Source organism: Macrobrachium rosenbergii, chromosome 45, assembly GCF_040412425.1.
Source record: "Macrobrachium rosenbergii isolate ZJJX-2024 chromosome 45, ASM4041242v1, whole genome shotgun sequence".
NCBI classification, from domain to species: Eukaryota; Metazoa; Arthropoda; class Malacostraca; order Decapoda; family Palaemonidae; genus Macrobrachium; species Macrobrachium rosenbergii.
Window position 1 is genome coordinate 21833082 of NC_089785.1, and position 19625 is coordinate 21852706.

At 37.8% G+C, this 19625-nt stretch overlaps 1 protein-coding gene across 1 annotated transcript in view; it reads left to right on the forward strand.

Moving 5' to 3' along the window:
* The first annotated feature begins 1518 nt into the window (after positions 1-1518).
* The window catches only part of LOC136829966 (transducin-like enhancer protein 4), a 162110-nt gene continuing 144003 nt past the window's right edge, over positions 1519-19625 (forward strand). Inside the window, exons 1-2 of the mRNA XM_067089141.1 lie at positions 1519-1654; positions 15284-16566. Coding sequence (XP_066945242.1) covers positions 16498-16566 — 69 coding nt within the window. The 5' untranslated portion in view covers positions 1519-1654; positions 15284-16497. The remainder of the gene's footprint in view (positions 1655-15283; positions 16567-19625) is intronic.

The following is a 19625-nucleotide window of genomic DNA, read 5'->3' on the forward strand; positions in this document are numbered from 1 at the left end:
AAGGGGATCATGAATGAACATAATGTGACTGACAGGTGTAAATTACTAGTTTTAGTCGGTTGTAGCGAAGATAAATTACAGATATTAGTAATGCAGACTGAAAACGAATGCATAACGCAAAGCAGAAAGTGTGTTTTGTCAAACATATGATCTTGAAGGGAACTGTACTTAAAAATATGGAGGAATGAGCATCAGGACAGATGGCATAAAGGTGCTCGCTTCTTATGGATACCTGGAAGTAAATGTTAAATGTAACATGTAACAGTTGATAATAAGATGCAAAAAGAATTAAATTGTACAATAAGTTTATCAAGGAAGCTAGCAGCATCTCTGAAAAAAAATCTGGAGGAGAACAAGAGCATCACTGAAGCTGACATTCAATTGTATTAAGGGGTTATTAGGTCAATTACTATCCTTTATAGATGTAACATTGCAATGGAATGAGTAAAATAAGTTGCAGCTGTTAAGATAAACAATTTGAGCAGTAAAGTGGAGAGGCAAGGGATGAAACAATGAAGAATGAAGAGACTGACATTCCTGAAAATTCGAATCACTGCTCTGGCGTGGCCTCGTTATGTGAAGTGGACACAGGACAATAGCATGGACAAAAATTAGGAATAATTTGAATGTTTTGGCAGGAACTGCGAGAAAGGGACATCGCTGGGTAGATAGAGTGGGAGATGAGTTAGAACATAAGGGCACTAATGGACACAGATGTGCTATGTGCATTCAAGACAGATGTGATTTGGTGAATGGGGGGTTTGGGGGTGGAGGGGGTCTCTGAAAGCTTCAGAAAAGCCCTCTGAGTAGGTACATGAGTGGCTTATGCAAAAGTTTTTTTTTTTCACATTTATTTTTTATTCATTATATGGTGAATGTATCAGTGGCTAATGTCTTGTTTGTCAAAGCCTTCCTTCTCTTCTCTCTCTCTCTCTCTCTCTCTCTCTCTCTCTCTCTCTCTCTCTCTCTCTATATATATATATATATATATATATATATATATATATATATATATATGTGTGTATATATATTGTTTGTATAATAAAATATATATCAAACCATGTAACAAATTATATATATATATAATATATATATATATATATATATATATATATATATATATATATATACATACATACATGTACATATACATATATATATATATATATATATATATATATATATATATATAAAAAAGACCATGTGATACATTCACACGATGTATCTCCAAAACCCAGTTTAGATCAAGAAGAAGAAGAAGAAGAAGAAGAAGAAGAAGAAGAAGAAGAGGAAGAAGAAGGGCCGGGCAACACAAATATAAATTCCCCGTGTTCGCGTTTACACACATATTCGTACATATGCCAGAGAGAGAGAGAGAGAGAGAGAGAGAGAGAGAGGGAGAGAAAGAGAAATGGCAGCAGAGAGAGAGAGAGAGAGAGAGAGAGAGAGAGAGAGAGAGAGAGAGAGAGAGAGGGCCGGGGAGGACGCTTACGATAGTGTTGGTGGTGGCTGGTAGAGGCCACAGCCACGGCAGCCAGCCAGTCGAGTAGAGAGAGCGGTGTGGGAAGGACCGTGTTACTCCCTGCTCCGAAGATTATCGTCGTCGATTCTTCTCCCTCGGTTGAGAATCGACATTCCTTGGATTATAACGCTGGTAAAGCGGCCGTTGTTTTTTTCTTCTCCTCTCCTGGCGAAGATATACAGCAGTGTGTGTGCTCCTTGTTTCTACCCTTGGATATAAATATATATAAATAAATACGTGCAGTGTTTTTCGGTTGGAGTGACAAAACAGTGGTTCCAGAAGTGATTTTAATTTCGAATGTTTTCTGTGCCGTGATCAAGCTACACCCGGACTACGTTGGTGGTGTTTGTGTGCGAGTGTGTATGTGCTAGTAGTGTGTATGTGTGTGTGTTTTGTGTGCGAGAGCAAAGCTTCTTTCTTGAGGCTTGGTGGAAATGGTGGCTGCCTGGTGCGGGCGCAGATAGCTGTGCTGTGTGTAAAATCGCAGCTCCACCGTTTATAAACTTTCGGCCAAAAATTGACACCACCCTGGGTTTTTTGGTGATGGAAAAACGACATATTTGTGAGGAATTTTTTTTATTGTGGTAGAAATTTCTCGACGGCCGTAACCTCCCCCTCTTCCCATTTAAGAAAAGCGGCGGTGAAGCCGCCCGCTGGATTTTTTAAGTGTCAAAAACTGGAGAACGGAAATTGCTCTTTGAGAGTTAAAAGGAAAATTTTACACTTCACTAATATTTGGTGTGTGGCGCCTGAATTTTATATATATATATTTTTTTTTTTCTTTTTTGGAGGAGTCATAACTGGTTCAATCCAGTTCTTGTGATGGCACCCACCGTGGACTTTTACCGTATGAAATTACGCTGTGAAATTACAGAAAAATGCTTTAATATTCTACTTTTCCAAGTGACTTGTATCACGAGTTTTCAGTGACGATGCCATACGCGTATTTAAACGTGCGCAAGTGTATTTATATCTGTGTATTGAGGAGTGTTCAGTACGTACAGAACTCCTGGCGTCTGTGTGAGCGAGTGGAATTCGTCGATGTGTGTACATGTGTATGTATGTGTGTGTGCGTGCGCACATACACACACACAAAACGCTCATTAATACCCAGTCACGTCAACACACAGGTTCTTAAGAAAACACATCAGGATCTCAGGAGAGTGTAACCGGGCCATCTCAGCTGGTTGTTCCATGGGGCCTTAAATACACAAACCTTGGCCCGGCCAAATATGTTCAACCCTCTACGCATATCCACTGCAGAGATTAACTTTTGTGTCAATGTTTGCTCCACGCTGTGTGTGTGTGTGTGTGTGTGTGTGTGTGTGTGTGTGTGTGTGTGTGTGTGAGAGAGAGAGAGAGAGAGAGAGAGAGAGAGAGAAGAGAGAGAGAGAGAGAGTGAAGATTGGAGTGTATACGGTGTAGGAAATTACCGCATGTTTAATGCTGCCGTTTCACAGAGAGAGAGAGAGAGAGAGAGAGAGAGAGAGAGAGAGAGAGAGAGAGAGAGAGGGTCGCGTTTATTAAAATATGATTTAGGGAAATAATTTGCATTTTTACTTGAATAACATGCTGTAGAGAGAGAGAGAGAGAGTTGTAGGAAATTACCACATGTTTAATGTTTAATTTCATTTCGTACAGAAAGACGGGGTGAGGGAGGGGGGGCGTCGAGTGAATCAAAATACAATTTAGGGAAATAATTGCATATTTATTTCAGTATCGTGCTGGAGAAACACAGACACAACATTGAAGTTTATAAACACTGCTGGTAAACATTGAAGTATATAAACATTTTTATAATTCTCATTGCAGCAAATTATGTTGCCTAATGGACAGGTTTTCGTTTTACCCAGAAACGAAATAGGCGAGGGAGAAAATAAAAAAAAAAAATTGGAGAGAGTTGAGTGTATAACTCTCTCAATAATAAAAAAAAAGGGCATAATTTTAATGACTGGCCACGTGATAATTTTGGACCTAACTCGATCATTTTCATTCCATCCCAAAAGAGCAGGAGAGATAATCACGGTGTATAAATGTAATAAGTATATTTTAATAGCTTTTTTTTCCCCGTGGATAATTTTGTTTTTATTATATTAAAAACGTATTATTTTGTTGCACACAAACGCCACGCTCGAGCCGTAGAAAGTGTATGTATTATATGTGTGTGTGTGTATATGTACATATACATTATAAATACATATATTCATATATATATTTTTATACAGTATATATATATATATATATATATATATATATATATATATATATATATATATATATATATATATATATATATATATATATATATATATATATATATATAAATTATATAACATATATATTATATACACGAGTTAAAATATCCACAGCTGATTCATTTTACAGCAGCGTTATAATGATTCCAGCGATACGTGTTAATCAAAAAAAGCTGTTAAATATTTTTTTTATCGGTTATGGTGACCAACAGTCCCGTGATTAAGCATCGACAACACATATTAATATTAAAATGAATTAAACGTCAGCCAAATCTCACATCACCTCGCACCCCATCTCCCCCCCCCCACTGCCAAAATCATGGTTGGTGTTTGATGGCTAGAGAGGGAGAGAGAGAGAGGCCTATGTGAAACAATGAATTTCTTGTTTTAAATGAAGGGGGATTGGGAGAATAATTTTTTCTTTTGAAATTATGAGAGAGAGAATACAGTAAGTATCTTTTTTTGTAATTATGAGTAAGAGAGAGGGAGAATAAATATCTACTCTTTATTTATTATGAGGAAGGAGAGAGAGAGAGAGAGAGAATGAATTAATTTCTGTTCAGGAATTATGAGAGACAAACAATTTACCGTTCAGAAATGTCTGGAAAGAGAAGATTTATTTGTCACAAAGTTTTGCAAGGGAACGTTTTGTTCAAATTACGAGGTAGGAGAGAGAGAGAGAGAACTTCCTGCTCTCTGAAATTCAAGACAGAAGGAGAGAAATACATAATTTTTCTGAAATGAAATGATGAGGCGTTGATTTTTTTTTATGTAATTATTGGAAAGGTTTTAAAGAAAATATTTGTCGCAAATGATGATGAAACGAGAGAGAGAGAGCAAAAATAAACAAACATTTTCAGGCTGATTGATTGACGAGGCTTGAATGTATTTGAAAGGCATAAATAAAGGCAGGGGTACATTGTATTTTAAACTGGCTTTTTGTACAGTAAATATTTAACAATTTTTTTTTTTTTGCACAACGTATATATTATGAATGCTGTACAATTTTTATGCTGTACAATATGGTTTCATATTTTAAATTGTTTTCATATGATTTATCATTTATAAATGTTTTAATAATTTACTCATTTATGTTTTGTATTTTTTTTTTTTTGTGTAATTTATGTATCATCGTGAATGTCATAATTTTTTTTTTGCATCGTTTATAACTCGAGTTTTCACAATGACTCAAATAATAATGATACATTTTTATAGGTTTTTTGCTTTTTTATAATTGATGTATCTTAATGAATGTGATACATAATGTTATGCATCGTTTTTTTTTAACTCGGGGTTTTTAAATTGACTCAAATAATACGCGATACATATTTATAGGTTTGTTTGTTTTTTATAATTTATGTATCATCTTGAATGTCATACATAATTTAACGTATCATTTTGAATGTCATACATAATTTAACGCATCGTTTTATAACAAGTTTTCACTTCGACTCAAAAATACGTGATACATATTTATATGATTTATGCTTTTTTTTTTTATTTAACATCTTGAACGTAATACAAAATTTGAAGTATCTCTTTTAACTTACGTTTTTAATACTGATTTTTTAAAAATTGTACATATTTATGCTTTATTAATTTTTATATATCTCGAACGTAATACAAAATTTTATGCATAGTTTTATAACCTACAAGTCTTTATATTGCCTCAGTACTTGATATGATATTTTTATTTTTTTCATATATAATTTATGCATCATATTGAAAGTAATGGAAAATTTTATGTACCGGTTATCAAACATGTTTTTACGTTGAACTCAAATAATACCTGATATGACATTTTTTTAATTGTTTTTTTTATTTATAATTTATGTATCATCTGAACGTAATACAAAGTTTTATGCATAGTTTTATAACGTAGAAGCCTTTACATCGACTCAGATAATAAGTGAAATGACATTTTCATTTATTAATGCTTATTGTTTATATGTATCATCTTCAACGCAATACACAATTTTATACATCGCATTTACACCGACTCAAATAATACGTGATGCGACACATTTTGTAATTTTTGTGATGCCCTTTTTATTTATTTATTTTTTTTTTGTATATTTCATCTACAGCGATCAAATTAAATCGTTGATGTATTGGTAATCAGCTTATAGGGAGAGTGAGTGACATGGCAATCCTATTAAAAGCCTACACAGGTGCACTCCGATGAAGTATTCTGGAGGGGGAGGGTGGGAGAGGAAGGGGGGAGGGAGACTGGACCACCCGTCTTTGGTGGGTGAGGGCAGGGGAGGAGGGGGAGGAGGAAAGCAATCTCTTTTCCTATCCACCCTGCCTTCTCTCTCCCCTCACCCAAGGGAAATGAGGGAGGAAGGGAGGGGGGAGAAAGGCGTTGACCCCCCCTGCCCCCTTTTACTCTCTCTCTCTCTCTCTCTCTCTCTCTCTCAAATATGGGCGTTTTTGGAATGGTGTGGACGTAGTGTGGCGTGTTCGTTCTCTCTCTCTCTCTCTCTCTCTCTCTCTCTCTCTCTCTCTCTCTCTCTCTCTCTTCCTTCCCTTTCTTCGCACTGCCAACTGTCTCTCTCTTTCTCTCTCCAATTTCTTCGCACAGCCAACTTTTAGTCTCTCTCTCTCTCTCTCTCTCTCTCTCTCTCTCTCTCTCTCTCTCTCTCTCTCTCTCTCTGAGAGCAACTTCCTCGTCGTCGCCGTTGAGTGTGTGTGTATGTATGTGTGTGTGTGTGTTGTGTGAGAGAGAGAGAGAGAGAGAGAGAGAGAGAGAGCAGAGCAGAGCAGGTGCGACGGAAATAAAGAGCAGAATAAACAGCGGTAATCCTGGATAATGTGGCAGAATGAAGTCGCTGAACGGCGCAGAAATTATGCAGGCTCTGAAATATACGCGTTTGAAACGACGCTCGTTAACGGATTATATACTACAGCATTTTATTCCGCTCCTGCTGCTGCTGCTGCTACTGCTACTGCTGGAATGCTGCACGCTGCTGCTGCTGCTACTGCTGCTGTGTTACGTCAGCTGCAGGAAACAGCAACAGCAGCAGGGTGGGGCGCGGGGGGAGATTTTGACATAACTTCCAGATTCCTTATTACTCGTTCGCTTCTATTATTCATCTCATTCATTCCCTTCTTCATTTCGTCTCATTCATTCACTTCTATTATTCTTCTCATTCATTCCCTTCTTTATTTCTTCTCATTCATTCCATTTTTTTTCTTATTCAATTCTCCTATTATTCCTTCTTACTCATTTACTTTAATTATTCATCTTATTCATTCCCTTCTTTGTTTCTTCTCATTCATTCCATTCTTTTTTTCTTATTCAGTTCTTTTATTCCTTCTTACTCATTCCACTTCTATCATCCGTCTTATTCATTCCCTTCTTTATTTCTTCTCATTCATTCCATTTTTTTCTTATTCAATTCTCCTTTTATTCCTTCTTACTCATGCACCTCTATTATTCATCTTATTATTTTTATTAAATTCTCCTTTTATTCCTTCCTACTCATTCACTTTTTTAATTCATCATATTCATTCCCTTCTTTATTTCTTCTTACTCATTCCATTTTTTTACTTTTTCAATTCTCCTTTTATTCCTTCTTACTGCTTCTCATTGTTTTTCATATGTTTTCCTTTTTCTTTTATTATCCCATTTTCATCAGAAGAAGGGGGGGGGAAGGTTTTGACAGGGCTATGCAAACGTTGGATGTAGTAATTGACACATTTCTCGTAGTCGCCTTGTCATCGTAACTGGCGTGACAATATCAATGGTCAATGATAATTCCCAGAAGTTGGCTGATATGGAACACGAATCCTTATCATGCTTGTGGTAACTGTCGCTTTTAATATGTTTTTGTATTATAGATTATTATTTTATGTATCACAACTGCTGTTGGTGTTTATGTGAATGGGAGAGAAAGAGAGGGACAAAGAGGACAAATATGATATATATGTATATATATATATATATATATATATATATATGTGTATATATATATATATATATATATATATATATATATATATATATATATATATATATATATAATATATATATATATATAAATCAAAGTCCTTCAAAGAAGGCACCATTAACACCCCATATAAAAATGGGTATAAAAGCACGTTAAAACGAAGAAGATATATATATATATAAATCTGATTTACGAGTTTGTGATATACGAAGGCACAGAACTCGACAATTAACTGTAAACAAAGATTGCAATACAGAATAATTCTGTACCTTTTCCACGCCAATTCTTGTCTGTGCGAATGTAATACAGAATTTCCCTGCTCCCATTACACGTCTATTCACGTTCGTGCGAATGCTTTGTGGGGAGAGAGAGAGAGAGAGAGAGAGAGAGAGAGAGAGAGAGAGAGAGAGAGAGAGAGAGAGGGCGTTGCCTGCAGAAAAAAAAAATAATCATAATGAAAAAAAGAGAGCGAGTTCTGGAACTTCTCTCTTTTCAGGGGGTCACAGAGAGAGAGAGAGAGAGAGTGGTAAAATGTGAGCAAACTAATGAAAAGTAACTGTTTCACCATATTTCTCTCCCTGCCGGCTTCACATCTCTCTCTCTCTCTCTCTCTCTCCTCCGTGAAATAAATTGCCCCCCCACTTTTATGCAGCAAATTACGAGTTATAAATGTTTTATATATACACTGACGTCGGGTTAATCCCCCTTCCATTAAAGTAAATCCTCTCTAACAAATAGTTTTAATTGATAATGCTAAATCGCTCGATATCGTTCTCCACTGCGTTCAGCTGGGGTCTCTCTCTCTCTCTCTCTCTCTCTCTCTCTCTCTCTCTCTCTCTCTCTCTCTCTCTCTCTGACTTACACTGGCATTAGCAATGTATTGCACATGCTGTTTTCAAGTTCTTTGTCTTTTACACTGGCATTAGCACGTTATATTTCTCTCTCTCTCTCTCTCTCTCTCTCTCTCTCATACATTGGCATTAGCAATTTATATCTCATGTTTTTTAAACTGTTAAGTCTTTCTCGCTTTCTCTCCCTTCCTCCCTCATACATTGGCATTAGCAATTTATATTCTCTCTCTCTCTCTCTCTCTCTCTCTCTCTCTCTCTCTCTCTCTCTCTCTCTCTCTCTCTTTTATGCCTTGCCATTAGCAATTTATATCGTATGTTTCTGTAACAATGAAGTCCCTCTCTCATGCACAAATGTGTATAATACATTTTAACTTTTTTTATTTGTTTATGATAATAATCACTACATCTATTTTACATAATTAAAAAACTAACTTAAAATAGGATTCTACTTCGTTCTAATTTAAAAAAAAAAATGTGAACAGTAAATATGAACACCGTAGAGGTAAGGGAGAATCTATTTAAAGAACACGGCGAACAGAGCTATGAAAAAGCGGTTTATATATTAATGAAGCTATTGATTGGTTTTCCGAGATATGGGAGGGGAGGGGAAAACCCAAAGGAGCCGCCCAAAACGGTCCCACCCGTCTTTTAAATAGCCCCCTCCCTCCCCACCCCCTCCCCTCAGAAAACCTTTGAAGCTCTCTGCTCTTTGAGTTGAAAAAACAATAATTTTTTTTGGTCATGTCTTGAAAAAAATCTTTTACCTTTTCATAAGACTTTTGATCATGAGAGAGTGTCTGGTTTGGCGTTATGGATCTTAGTGAGAACTGAAATTATTATTATTATTATTATTATTATTATTTCTTTAAATCGCGCATTCATTATTCCTCATTATTCAGTTGTTCCTCAGATATAAAATAAAGTAATTCAAATGAGAAACTTTCTTGACAGTAATACTTCATCAGCATTGAAATTTAGCAGTTTGATCTTTTGTTAGTTTGCACTTTTTAAGTCTTTTCTCGTTTCTCAATTTTTTTTATTAAGGAATTGAGGGGCGTTTTAGACTGGTTTCATAATAATAATAATAATAATAAAATAAAATAAATAAATGAAAGAGGAAGAAAAAGGCAGCTGAAGAAATGTAGAGAATAAAGAGGGACATTAGGTGAAACTAATCGTTGCATGGAGTGAGAGAGAGAGAGATTGATTGATTGATTTTTGGTTACTAAAACTGGCGTCGCAAAATCGAGGTTACTGACGACTTAAAGAAATGAAATGGGAAACTAAAAAAAGTTTGAAAGTTTCATATAAGAATTATTATATATATATATATATATATATATATATATATATATATATATATATATATATATATATATATATATATATATATATATATATATATATATATATATATATATAATGTATAGAAAGAGAGAGAGAGGGGAGGGGGAGGGGAACGGAAGCGAAACCATATCCCCTTGTTGACAAAAGGAACGGTTGGTGAATGTAGGATGTACAAGTCATTTGTTTATGGGTAAAAAAAAAAGAGGTAGGGGGATGGGGGGGGGTAAAGGAGCCATCATCATCATCATCATCAATGTGCGTATGTTACTCCGTGACAAAGGAACGGATGTTCAGGCCATTGATGTTTTGGGAAGAAGGAAACGGCCTAATCAGGAGTTGGCTTGAGCGATTTGGTGCGCGCGCGTTTTTTTTCCCGCGCGTTTTTTTTACCGCGCGTTTTTTTATTTTTTTTATTTAATGGGTGGTCTACTCAGAAAATGGCTCTCTGGTGATCATGGGAATTTGAACACGTTGTAATGGTCTTATTCCTTTTAATTTTTTTTATTATATGGGTTTTCTTCCATTATCATCATTATTTACCTTAATTTACTTCTGTGGGTATGCTTTGCAGATTTAAGTGGCGTAAATCAAATGTCCCCATGGGCATAAATATGTGCTGGCATAGAACCTCCTTAATCAAATGATAATGACAATAAGTTGCCATGTAAAACAATGTAAATTTTTTTACAGCATTGCGTTCAGTAAAAAAAAATCGGGGGTTGGGTAAATAAAACTTAAATCTTCTGGTGATGACTATGAAATACCATGTAAGAATTGTGTAAAATTTTTACAGCACTGCGTTCAATAAAATGAAAAAGTCGTGTAAAATTTTTACAGCAGTGGGTTCAAGACAAAAAGGTGGTTGGTTTGAGTAAATAACTTGATCTTATGGTAATGACAATGAATTATCACGTAAAAAATCCGTAAAAAAATGTATAGCACTGCGTTCAGTAAAAAGAAAAAAACAGGAGGATTGGGTAAATAACAATCTTATGTAAAAGTCGTGTAAAATTTTTACGGCATTGCATTCAGTAAAAAAAAAAATAGGGGGTGAAGTAAATAAGCCTTTTAAAAAGTATGCTGATTCGAAAACCAAAAAAGATAAACAGCCTCAGACAACGTCTTTACAATATCCTCTTGTACAGCACAACCTCTTGCCCCCCACCCCTCACCCCCCCAAAAAAAAAGAGGCCCATTATCCTCTCCTATTCATCACAGCAACGCCATCTATCGCGTAAATAAAAGAAGAGGAGGAAGAAGAAGGGAAAAAAGAAAGGTTCTAATCGCATCAATGGCCGATGCTGATCCAACGGAAAGGGGATAGAATCCCAATTACCTTCTTATTCGAGTCTCTCTCTCTCTCTCTCTCTCTCTCTCTCTCTCTCTCTCTCTCTCTCTCTCTCAGGCCTAAAGAAACACGCGAGAGGTTAATCTCTTCCACTCGAGAGAATTTTTTTGCATTTTTTTTTTTTTTTTGTCAAGGAAGTAGGGAGGTCTATGTAGGCCTACCCGCCTGAAATCTAATAATGAAGAGAATATCTCGTCATGTACAGGGAGGGTGGGTAGGGGAAGGGGATGAGGGGGTAGGGAAAGGTGATAAGGGGGGAGGGGAGGGGGAAATTGAGGGGTGTCTCGCCTATAGAATTGTTTTTCTGTGGTCCAGTTTGATGGATGCTGAAAGGGGGGGGGGGGAATTGTACTCATGGAGATGAGGGGTGAGAGATGCTGCTTCTTCCCCGCCCCACAATCTCCCCTCGTTCCTTACCCCCTCCCCATCTACATACCCACCTCCCAACATCATCACCCTCCCACCCCAACCAATGCCAGAGAGAAAGAGAGAGAGAGAAATAGCGAGAAACAGAGAGACTGTGAGGAAAAGCTAAAGAGAGAAAGAATGTATGTGAGCGAGAGTGTAAGGAGAGAGAGTGTTTGTGTGTGTGTTTTTGAGAGATAGAGAGAGAGAAATTGTGAGAAACAGTGTGAGAAAAAGGTAGAGAGAGATAAAAGAAGAATGTTTTTGTGAGAGAGAGAGAGAGAGAGAGAGAGAGAGAGAGAGAGAGAGAGAGAGAGAGAGAGAGAGAATCCAGTGGAATGGTGTTATTACATTACGCGGATGCCTGAGTATAGGGTGGAGGGTTGGGGAGACTACCCGTTAATCCCCAACCGCCGAGGAATAGAGGGGATCTCTTCCACTTGACATCTCCCCAGAGGTGTGTGTGTGTGTGTGTGTGTGTGTGTGAAGGCTTTGAAAGGTCTCCGTCCCCGTTTATGTGATAGCAAAGGATATTTGTCAATGAGAGTGGTAGGTTCTCCAAAGGCTTTTTAAGTAATAGTGGGTTTTGTGGACGTAGATACGATTTAGACGTATACATACGTATACACTTTATTTTATATGTATGCATATGTATGTGGATGTAATTTATTATATATATATATATATACATATACATATACACACACACATACACACTATTCATATATGTATTGTGTGTATATGTTTGTGTATTTTCACAACAATTCTACTTCATTCAACGTTCACTACTACAGTTGTTATGCAGAAATAATAATAATAATAATAATAAAAAAATCCTCGTTCCCCTTTCCTCATCGCCTTGACCCCTCAGACTCGACAGCTTACCTCCTCCCTCCCTTCCCCTCCCCCTCCCTCTCTCCCCTCCCCTCCCCTTCCTTTCTTCTTCCAGAGGTTATTCCAACCAGAGAAGGAAGCCTTACAGCGCTTGGAAGCCTGTTAATGCAAAGCCTGGCCAAAGCCCCCCCCCACCAACAGCCGGTCACCAAGCGAAGAAGCCCCTCTCGAAACGTGGCGGCCATGTCCGGTAACATGAGAGAGAGAGAGAGAGAGAGAGAGAGAGAGAGAGAGAGTTGTGGAAGAATAAGGGTGTGGAGGAACATAATCATGATTTGTAAATGGCTAAGACAAAGTGAACCTGGAGAGAGAGAGAGAGAGAGAGAGAGAGAGAGAGAGAGAGAGAGAGAGAGAGAGAGAGAGAGAGAGAGAGAGAGAGAGAGAGAGAGAGAGAGAATCAATTGGAGGAAATCAAGTTATTTTGAAGAACAATAACGAAGTCAAGGAGGAGAGAGAGAGAGAGAGAGGTAATCAAGTGGAGAAAATGGAAGTTATTTTGAAGAACAATAACTAAGTCAAAGAACAGAGAGAAGAGAGAGAGAGAGAGATAAGAATCAATTGGAGAAAATTAATTTATTTCGAAGAACAAAAACTAAATCAAAGAAGAGAGAGAGGAACAAATCTCGAATGAATTTACCAAGATGATGATGCATGAGAGAGAGAGAGAAGAGAGAGAGAGAGAGAAATAAAACATCAGAACGATAACAAAAAAAGTTAACGAATGAAACGGAGACAACGAAGAACAGAGAGAGATTTAAAGGATTTGGACAGAGTATCTCCCCTGGGGATTTCACAGACGTCTAGTGACATCTATGATATTGCCAAAGACGACAAGAAATAAAAGGAAAAAAAGCTTTCTATGAGGGGATGTTGTTGGGAGGAAAAAAGAATGGCCATGTTGAAATATGTGGCCCAACCACATACCCTTTTGGGGGATGCAGGATTTGGGGATTTTCATTTTTTTCTCTTTTTTATCTTAAGATTTTCTGTGGGAAAGAAGTACATTATTATTATTATTATTATTATTATTATTATTATTATTATTATTAATATTATTATTATTATTATTATTATTAGTATTATTATTATTATACCTGTTAAACATTTAAATTTCAATTCTTACACTAAGATATTATTGTCGCCGAATCGGGGATGAACCCTTGGTGCAGAAAACTTTCACTTTCGGCTGATATTTTTGTACACTTTCTCTTCCCACCATCAACGGCTGCCCACAACAGTCAACTAACAATCTAATTCGGTGATTAGGATTTTCATGGAAATAGCTACCGGTTGTACCACTAAAGAGAGAGAGAGAGAGGTAATGAAGTGGAGAAATGGTGAATTGAAAAGTAAGGAAAGAACATACTAAGTGTGAAAAAAAATTGTCAAACAAAGTGACGTGTGAAGAGGAATAGTCAAACAGAGAGAGAGAGTTAGAGAGAGTTAGAGAGAGAGAGAGAGAGAACTGAGGAATGAAACAGTGAAGAAAGTGAATTTGAAAATTAAAAAAAGTTGGAAACTTAATAAATGAAGTGGAATGGTCAAACAAGTGAAGCTGGAGAGAGAGAGAGAGAGAGAGAGAGAGAGAGAGAGAGAGAGAGAGAGAGAGAGAGAGAGAGAGAGAGAGGTCAAAGTGCCTGTGAGGTGTGAGAGAGGAATTTGCCTTAAACGAACCGTGAGTCTGAGAGATTACATTGGCTGAACACAAATTTTATGTTCTATAAAATAAAAAGGCGCTTTGGACCAGTTTCAAAATTATTGAACTAGAACGACAGATCGGGGGTGTCGTCCTGCCCCCTATTACCCCCTCCATCCTTCCCCCTCTACACACGCACACACACACACAAAAGCATCCTTCGATAAGAGAAAGACAGGGAGAGAGAGAGAAAGTATTCTCGGTATGTGAGAGAGAAGAATTACCTGCGTTAGCGAGAAAAGAGAATTATTTCCCCTGAGAGAGAGAGAGAGAGAGAGAGAGAGAGAGAGAGAGAGGCTCAATGAGTTTGGAAGCTTTCGGATTCTCCCCTGAAGTTTAGGGATTTTATGTTGTCCGTTTTCGCGATCCAAGAATTTAGGGGAGAAATTGGGGGGGAAATTAATGGGTTAGAAACCTTTCCGAGTTTTTCCGTTGCGAGGCCGATCGCTGGGAGGGTAGGGAGGGAGGGGGTTTGGAAAGGGAAGGGGAGGGGGAGGCAGGAACTAATTTACATACCGAAATAAAACGATAACGTAGAAGTATTTGTGGACTGAGGAACGGTTCTTTGTGTATACGTGTGTATAGAGCGCGCGCGCACGCACACACACACACACATATACATATATGTATACATATGTACATATATGTATGTATGTATGTAAAAAGGAAGGAAGGCTGTAATGTAATCGTGACTGCTGTTATTATTATTTACTGATAAATTTTACCATAATGTTCTAAGTTTCTGTTGAACTTCGTCAATAGAAACATCACTTGGTAACTACTACTTACTACTATAACTATTACTTCGTTATTATTATTATTATATTATTATTATTATTATTATTGTTATTATTATTACAAGAACAGACAGTGAACAAAATCAGTGCCACCAATGCAATGACTAGTGAGTGAACAGACATTAAAAACGCTTGTTGGAAAAACACCTGTGAAATCACTCACTTTTACTGGACAGGTGTTCTAATCACAACTCTCTTCTTTTTTATCTTTGCAGGTGTTACCGTTACAAGTGTCGGGAAGTTGTATCAAGTGTTAGAGGAGAATTAGTAGTGGTGAATGCTATTTAAAAAAAAAAAAAGAAAGTAGGAAAAAGTGCGAATTTCTCCGATTCTCGGTGCTATAGTGTCGTTGGAAAATTGAGAATATACAGGAAATCTGTGAGTTTTCAAATTCCAGGCTAAGTCTGGAATACCTTAAGTGTGGGTCGCGGATTCCAGCCGATATTTAACCCTGGAATACCTCATACCAAGTGTGAATTGCCAGTTCCAGCAGATATATTTAACCGAAAGAGTCTGTGCGTTTGTACGTTCCAGGTGCCTCCTGGAATACCTACCAAAAGTGTTTGGATCGCCAGTTCCAGCTGATCTTGAACCTGGAATTACTTCGGGAATCATCGCGTGTTTCAGATTCCAGGTCCCTACTGGAATACCTACCGAAAGCGTTTGGATCGCCAATGCCAGCTGATCTTTAACCAGGAATTACTTCGGGGATCATCTTCATCATCATCATCTCATCACGTATCTCAACGACGCCCGCTGGAATTAATCAATCATCGCTTGACCCATCAATCGGTGCCGTTGTTGTTATAATGATAGTTAGCAAACTCGTAAAGGTGGTGGTTTGCCCGTGATCGGAAAGGTTACCAGAAAGTGTCTCTATAAGTGCAATTGTGCCGTGGATAAATCAGATAAAAAAAAAAGATAGATAAGAAGTTATTTCCATTTTTTGATCGATGATTTGATCTGAGAGTTATCCGCCATGCCTCTCCGTCACCCCGACGGGACAAGATGATCCGGAATTTTCGGATTCCTGGAAGTGGAGCAAAGATGTCCGCCATGGACGACGAGTCCTTTGAATGAGTGGGTTCCCCCCATTTTTGTTTCCGAATATTTTATTATTATCGTTATTATTATTACCATTATTAATATTTTTGTCGTTGGGGGTGTGTGGGGGAATCAAGGGTGATCGAAGTGGGTGCTTGTTGTGAACGGAAGAGGGAAAATCAGATGACAGGAAAAATTAATCATCAAAAATAGAAAATCATCGAGTCGTGTGTTCAAGGAATTAAAAAAAGAATTGCAAGAAGGAGTTTCAAACAGACAGACAGACGTCTGGGAGACAGCAGAAGAAGAAGAAGAAGAAGGAGAAGCAGAAGAAGAAGAAGTAGACGCAGGAGAGAGAGTGTCCTTCTTCCCTAAATCCTTCACCATGTATCCTGCGGCGATGAACGCCGCCGTAGCTGCGGCCGCAGCCAGCCGACACCCGGTGAGTTTAGCGGTATGTACCTCGACGCCCCCATTCACTGTTATACTAACAACAAAACACTCGAAATACACTCAGGGTACACTCGGTGTACTTAGCAGACGCATTACACCACGCTCAAAGTACTCACAGCAGACACTCAAGAAGTACAGTCAGTGTACAAAGCAGACAAATCACACAACACTAAAAGTACACTCAAGTACACATCTGACAAATTACACAACACTCTAAAAGTACACTCAGTGTACACAGCAGACAAATTACACTTTATAACATGACACAACAAAAGCATGGCACTCCACAACAATGGACATGGGTTATGACACGTCAGCGAGGTCTAGACAAACACATTAGCATATGATTGGTGATCGAATCCACATGTTTATGTGCTCGAATTGCTCATGTTTTAGACAAACATCATCACATGATTGGTGATCAAATCCACATTTTTATGTGTTCGTGTTGTTTATAAAAACAAACAAACCTGCAGATTGCCACGTCATGTGAATTTAAATTCTCACCAACATAAGAAACAAACAAAAATTAGATAACCACATATAACCACATACACATTGTTCCCACTCAATTTCTCTGAATAGAACCGCATTCACATGTGCTCCGATATAAAATAAAACCTTGGAAAGACACACAAACACATTGTGTTCACATTAATTGCGTTCACATTATCCTTTGTGCATTTCCACGTGCTCCAAAATACACAGTTCAGTTAAAAGACAGTCGAACTTCACAAAAACAAACACACAAACGCACACAGACTCGAGTAACAATCGAGAAGACTAGGGACATAACAAATACACAATCACACAGACACACAAACACAAACATACAATATGACGAGCAGTAATGGAGAAGAATTGGGACAACAAACACACAATGTCACAAACACACATAGACTCGACCAACAATCGAGAAGCATAGGGACACAACAAACACAATGTCACAAACGCACAATGACACAAACACACAACTTCACAAACACGCAATGACATAAAAACACAAGGTCACAAACACACAATGACACAAACACAATGTCACAAACACCCACACAGACTCGACCAACAATCGAGAGGCACAGGGACACAAAGTACAACAAACACAGTGACACAAACACACACAATGCCACAAACACACAATGTCACAAACACCCTAACACAAACAGACTCGACCAACAATCGAGAGAACACGACACGAAGTAGATTTCAGGCAGTAACCTAAACTTAGTGTAAGTGTTTCTAAGTACATAAGTGATGGTGAGGGGGTCCCCCCCCCCGGGGTCCACAAATAAACCCCTGTGGGATATGATGCACAAAGGCAAGTATAGTGCAGCATCATCATCATCTCGGGCTATTCATACGGCAATAAAGCTGTCTCTCTCTCTCTCTCTCTCTCTCTCTCTCTCTCTCTCTCTCTCTCTCTATTCATCGGGCAGTAAAACCGCCGCGTCCATTAAGATTCCTTTGACGAGGAATGACGCAACGCTGTTATGCACTTGAAAAGGTCTGACATTAGACGATTTTCTCCCATTTGGCCTGGTTGTGGTCACTTAGAGAGTCAGTCAGTCTCTCTCTCTCTCTCTCTCTCTCTCTCTCTCTCTCTCTCTCTCTCTCTCTCTCTCTGGCAAATTGGGTGGATAGGTGGAAAGCTTACAATATTTTCCTCTTTACTTGTCTTGCTTATTGTGTGGCATATTCTCTCTCTCTCTCTCTCTCTCTCTCTCTCTCTCTCTCTCTCTCTCTCTCTCTCTCTCTCTCTCTCTGGTAAAATGTTGCTTAGTGGTATGTTCTAATATTTTCCCTCTTTATTTGTCTTGCTTATTGTGTGGCATATTCTCTCTCTCTCTCTCTCTCTCTCTCTCTCTCTCTCTCTCTCTCTCTCTCTCTCTGGTAAAACGTTGCTTAGTGGTACGTTCTAATGTTTTTTAAATATATATAATATATATATATATAATATATATATATATATATATATATCTATATATATATATATATATATATATATATATATATATATATATATATATATAGTATATATATATATATATATATATATATACATAAATATATGCACATACATAAATATATACATAAATATACTGTAGATATATATACGCGTATGCTGCTAGTTTGTTTGTTTGTGTGGGAACGTGTGCTGAGAGAGAGAGAGAGAGAGAGAGAGAGAGAGAGAGAGAGAGAGAGAGAGAGAGAGAGAGAGAGAGAACTTCCAGGAAACGCCTCGGAACTTCTTCGATATGCGTGTGTGTGTGTGTGTGTGTGTGTGTGCACACAGTCATATGTCGTCTTGAAGTTGATGAAGTTTACGCTAATTCAGAGGCACACCACTGACTTCGTATATGTATAACTCAGGTCTTATGATTCAATTAAACACTCCTCCTGGCTTCTGAGAGAGAGAGAGAGAGAGAGAGAGAGAGAGAGAGAGAGAGAGAGAGAGAGAGAGAGAGAATTAACATAAACTCTCAACATCTGCTGGACTTGAATCAAAGGATGCCTGTTGTACCTGCCAGTAAAACGAGTCACTATACATCTTTATACAATGTTATTAAGCCAATAACCAGTATAAATGGAGTATGAACTTCACTGTATGGCGGTTCAATTCAAAGGAAAGCAATTCACTATCAGCACTATCAAATCACAATTCCTCAAAACAGCAACCTCTCTTACTCACTTACAATCTGGTCATCCTCTCTATAGGAACCTTTGAGGGAATCGAGAACCATTGCTCTCTCGCCGTCTTTCAAGGGTCTTCCCTGACAGGGTCTATTATAAAAGGCCTTGGGAAACCATTTTGAGCATAAAAGGCCTCGGTTAGCCTTTTCTCTCTCTCCCGGGTTTCACTTCTCTGGGTAAACGTGTTTTAAGTCTCTCTCTCTAATCTGACCGGTCTATCTATCTGCGGTTTGTTGATGGCGCTGCATCAGCTCCTTTCCCTATCTCTCTTAGTGGCGTACCTCAGGGTCCTGTTATCTTCCGTCTCCATTTACCATTTTTTTTTCCAGGGGTGGATTTGAAATTTTTTGTTTTGTTTTGTTTTTTTAT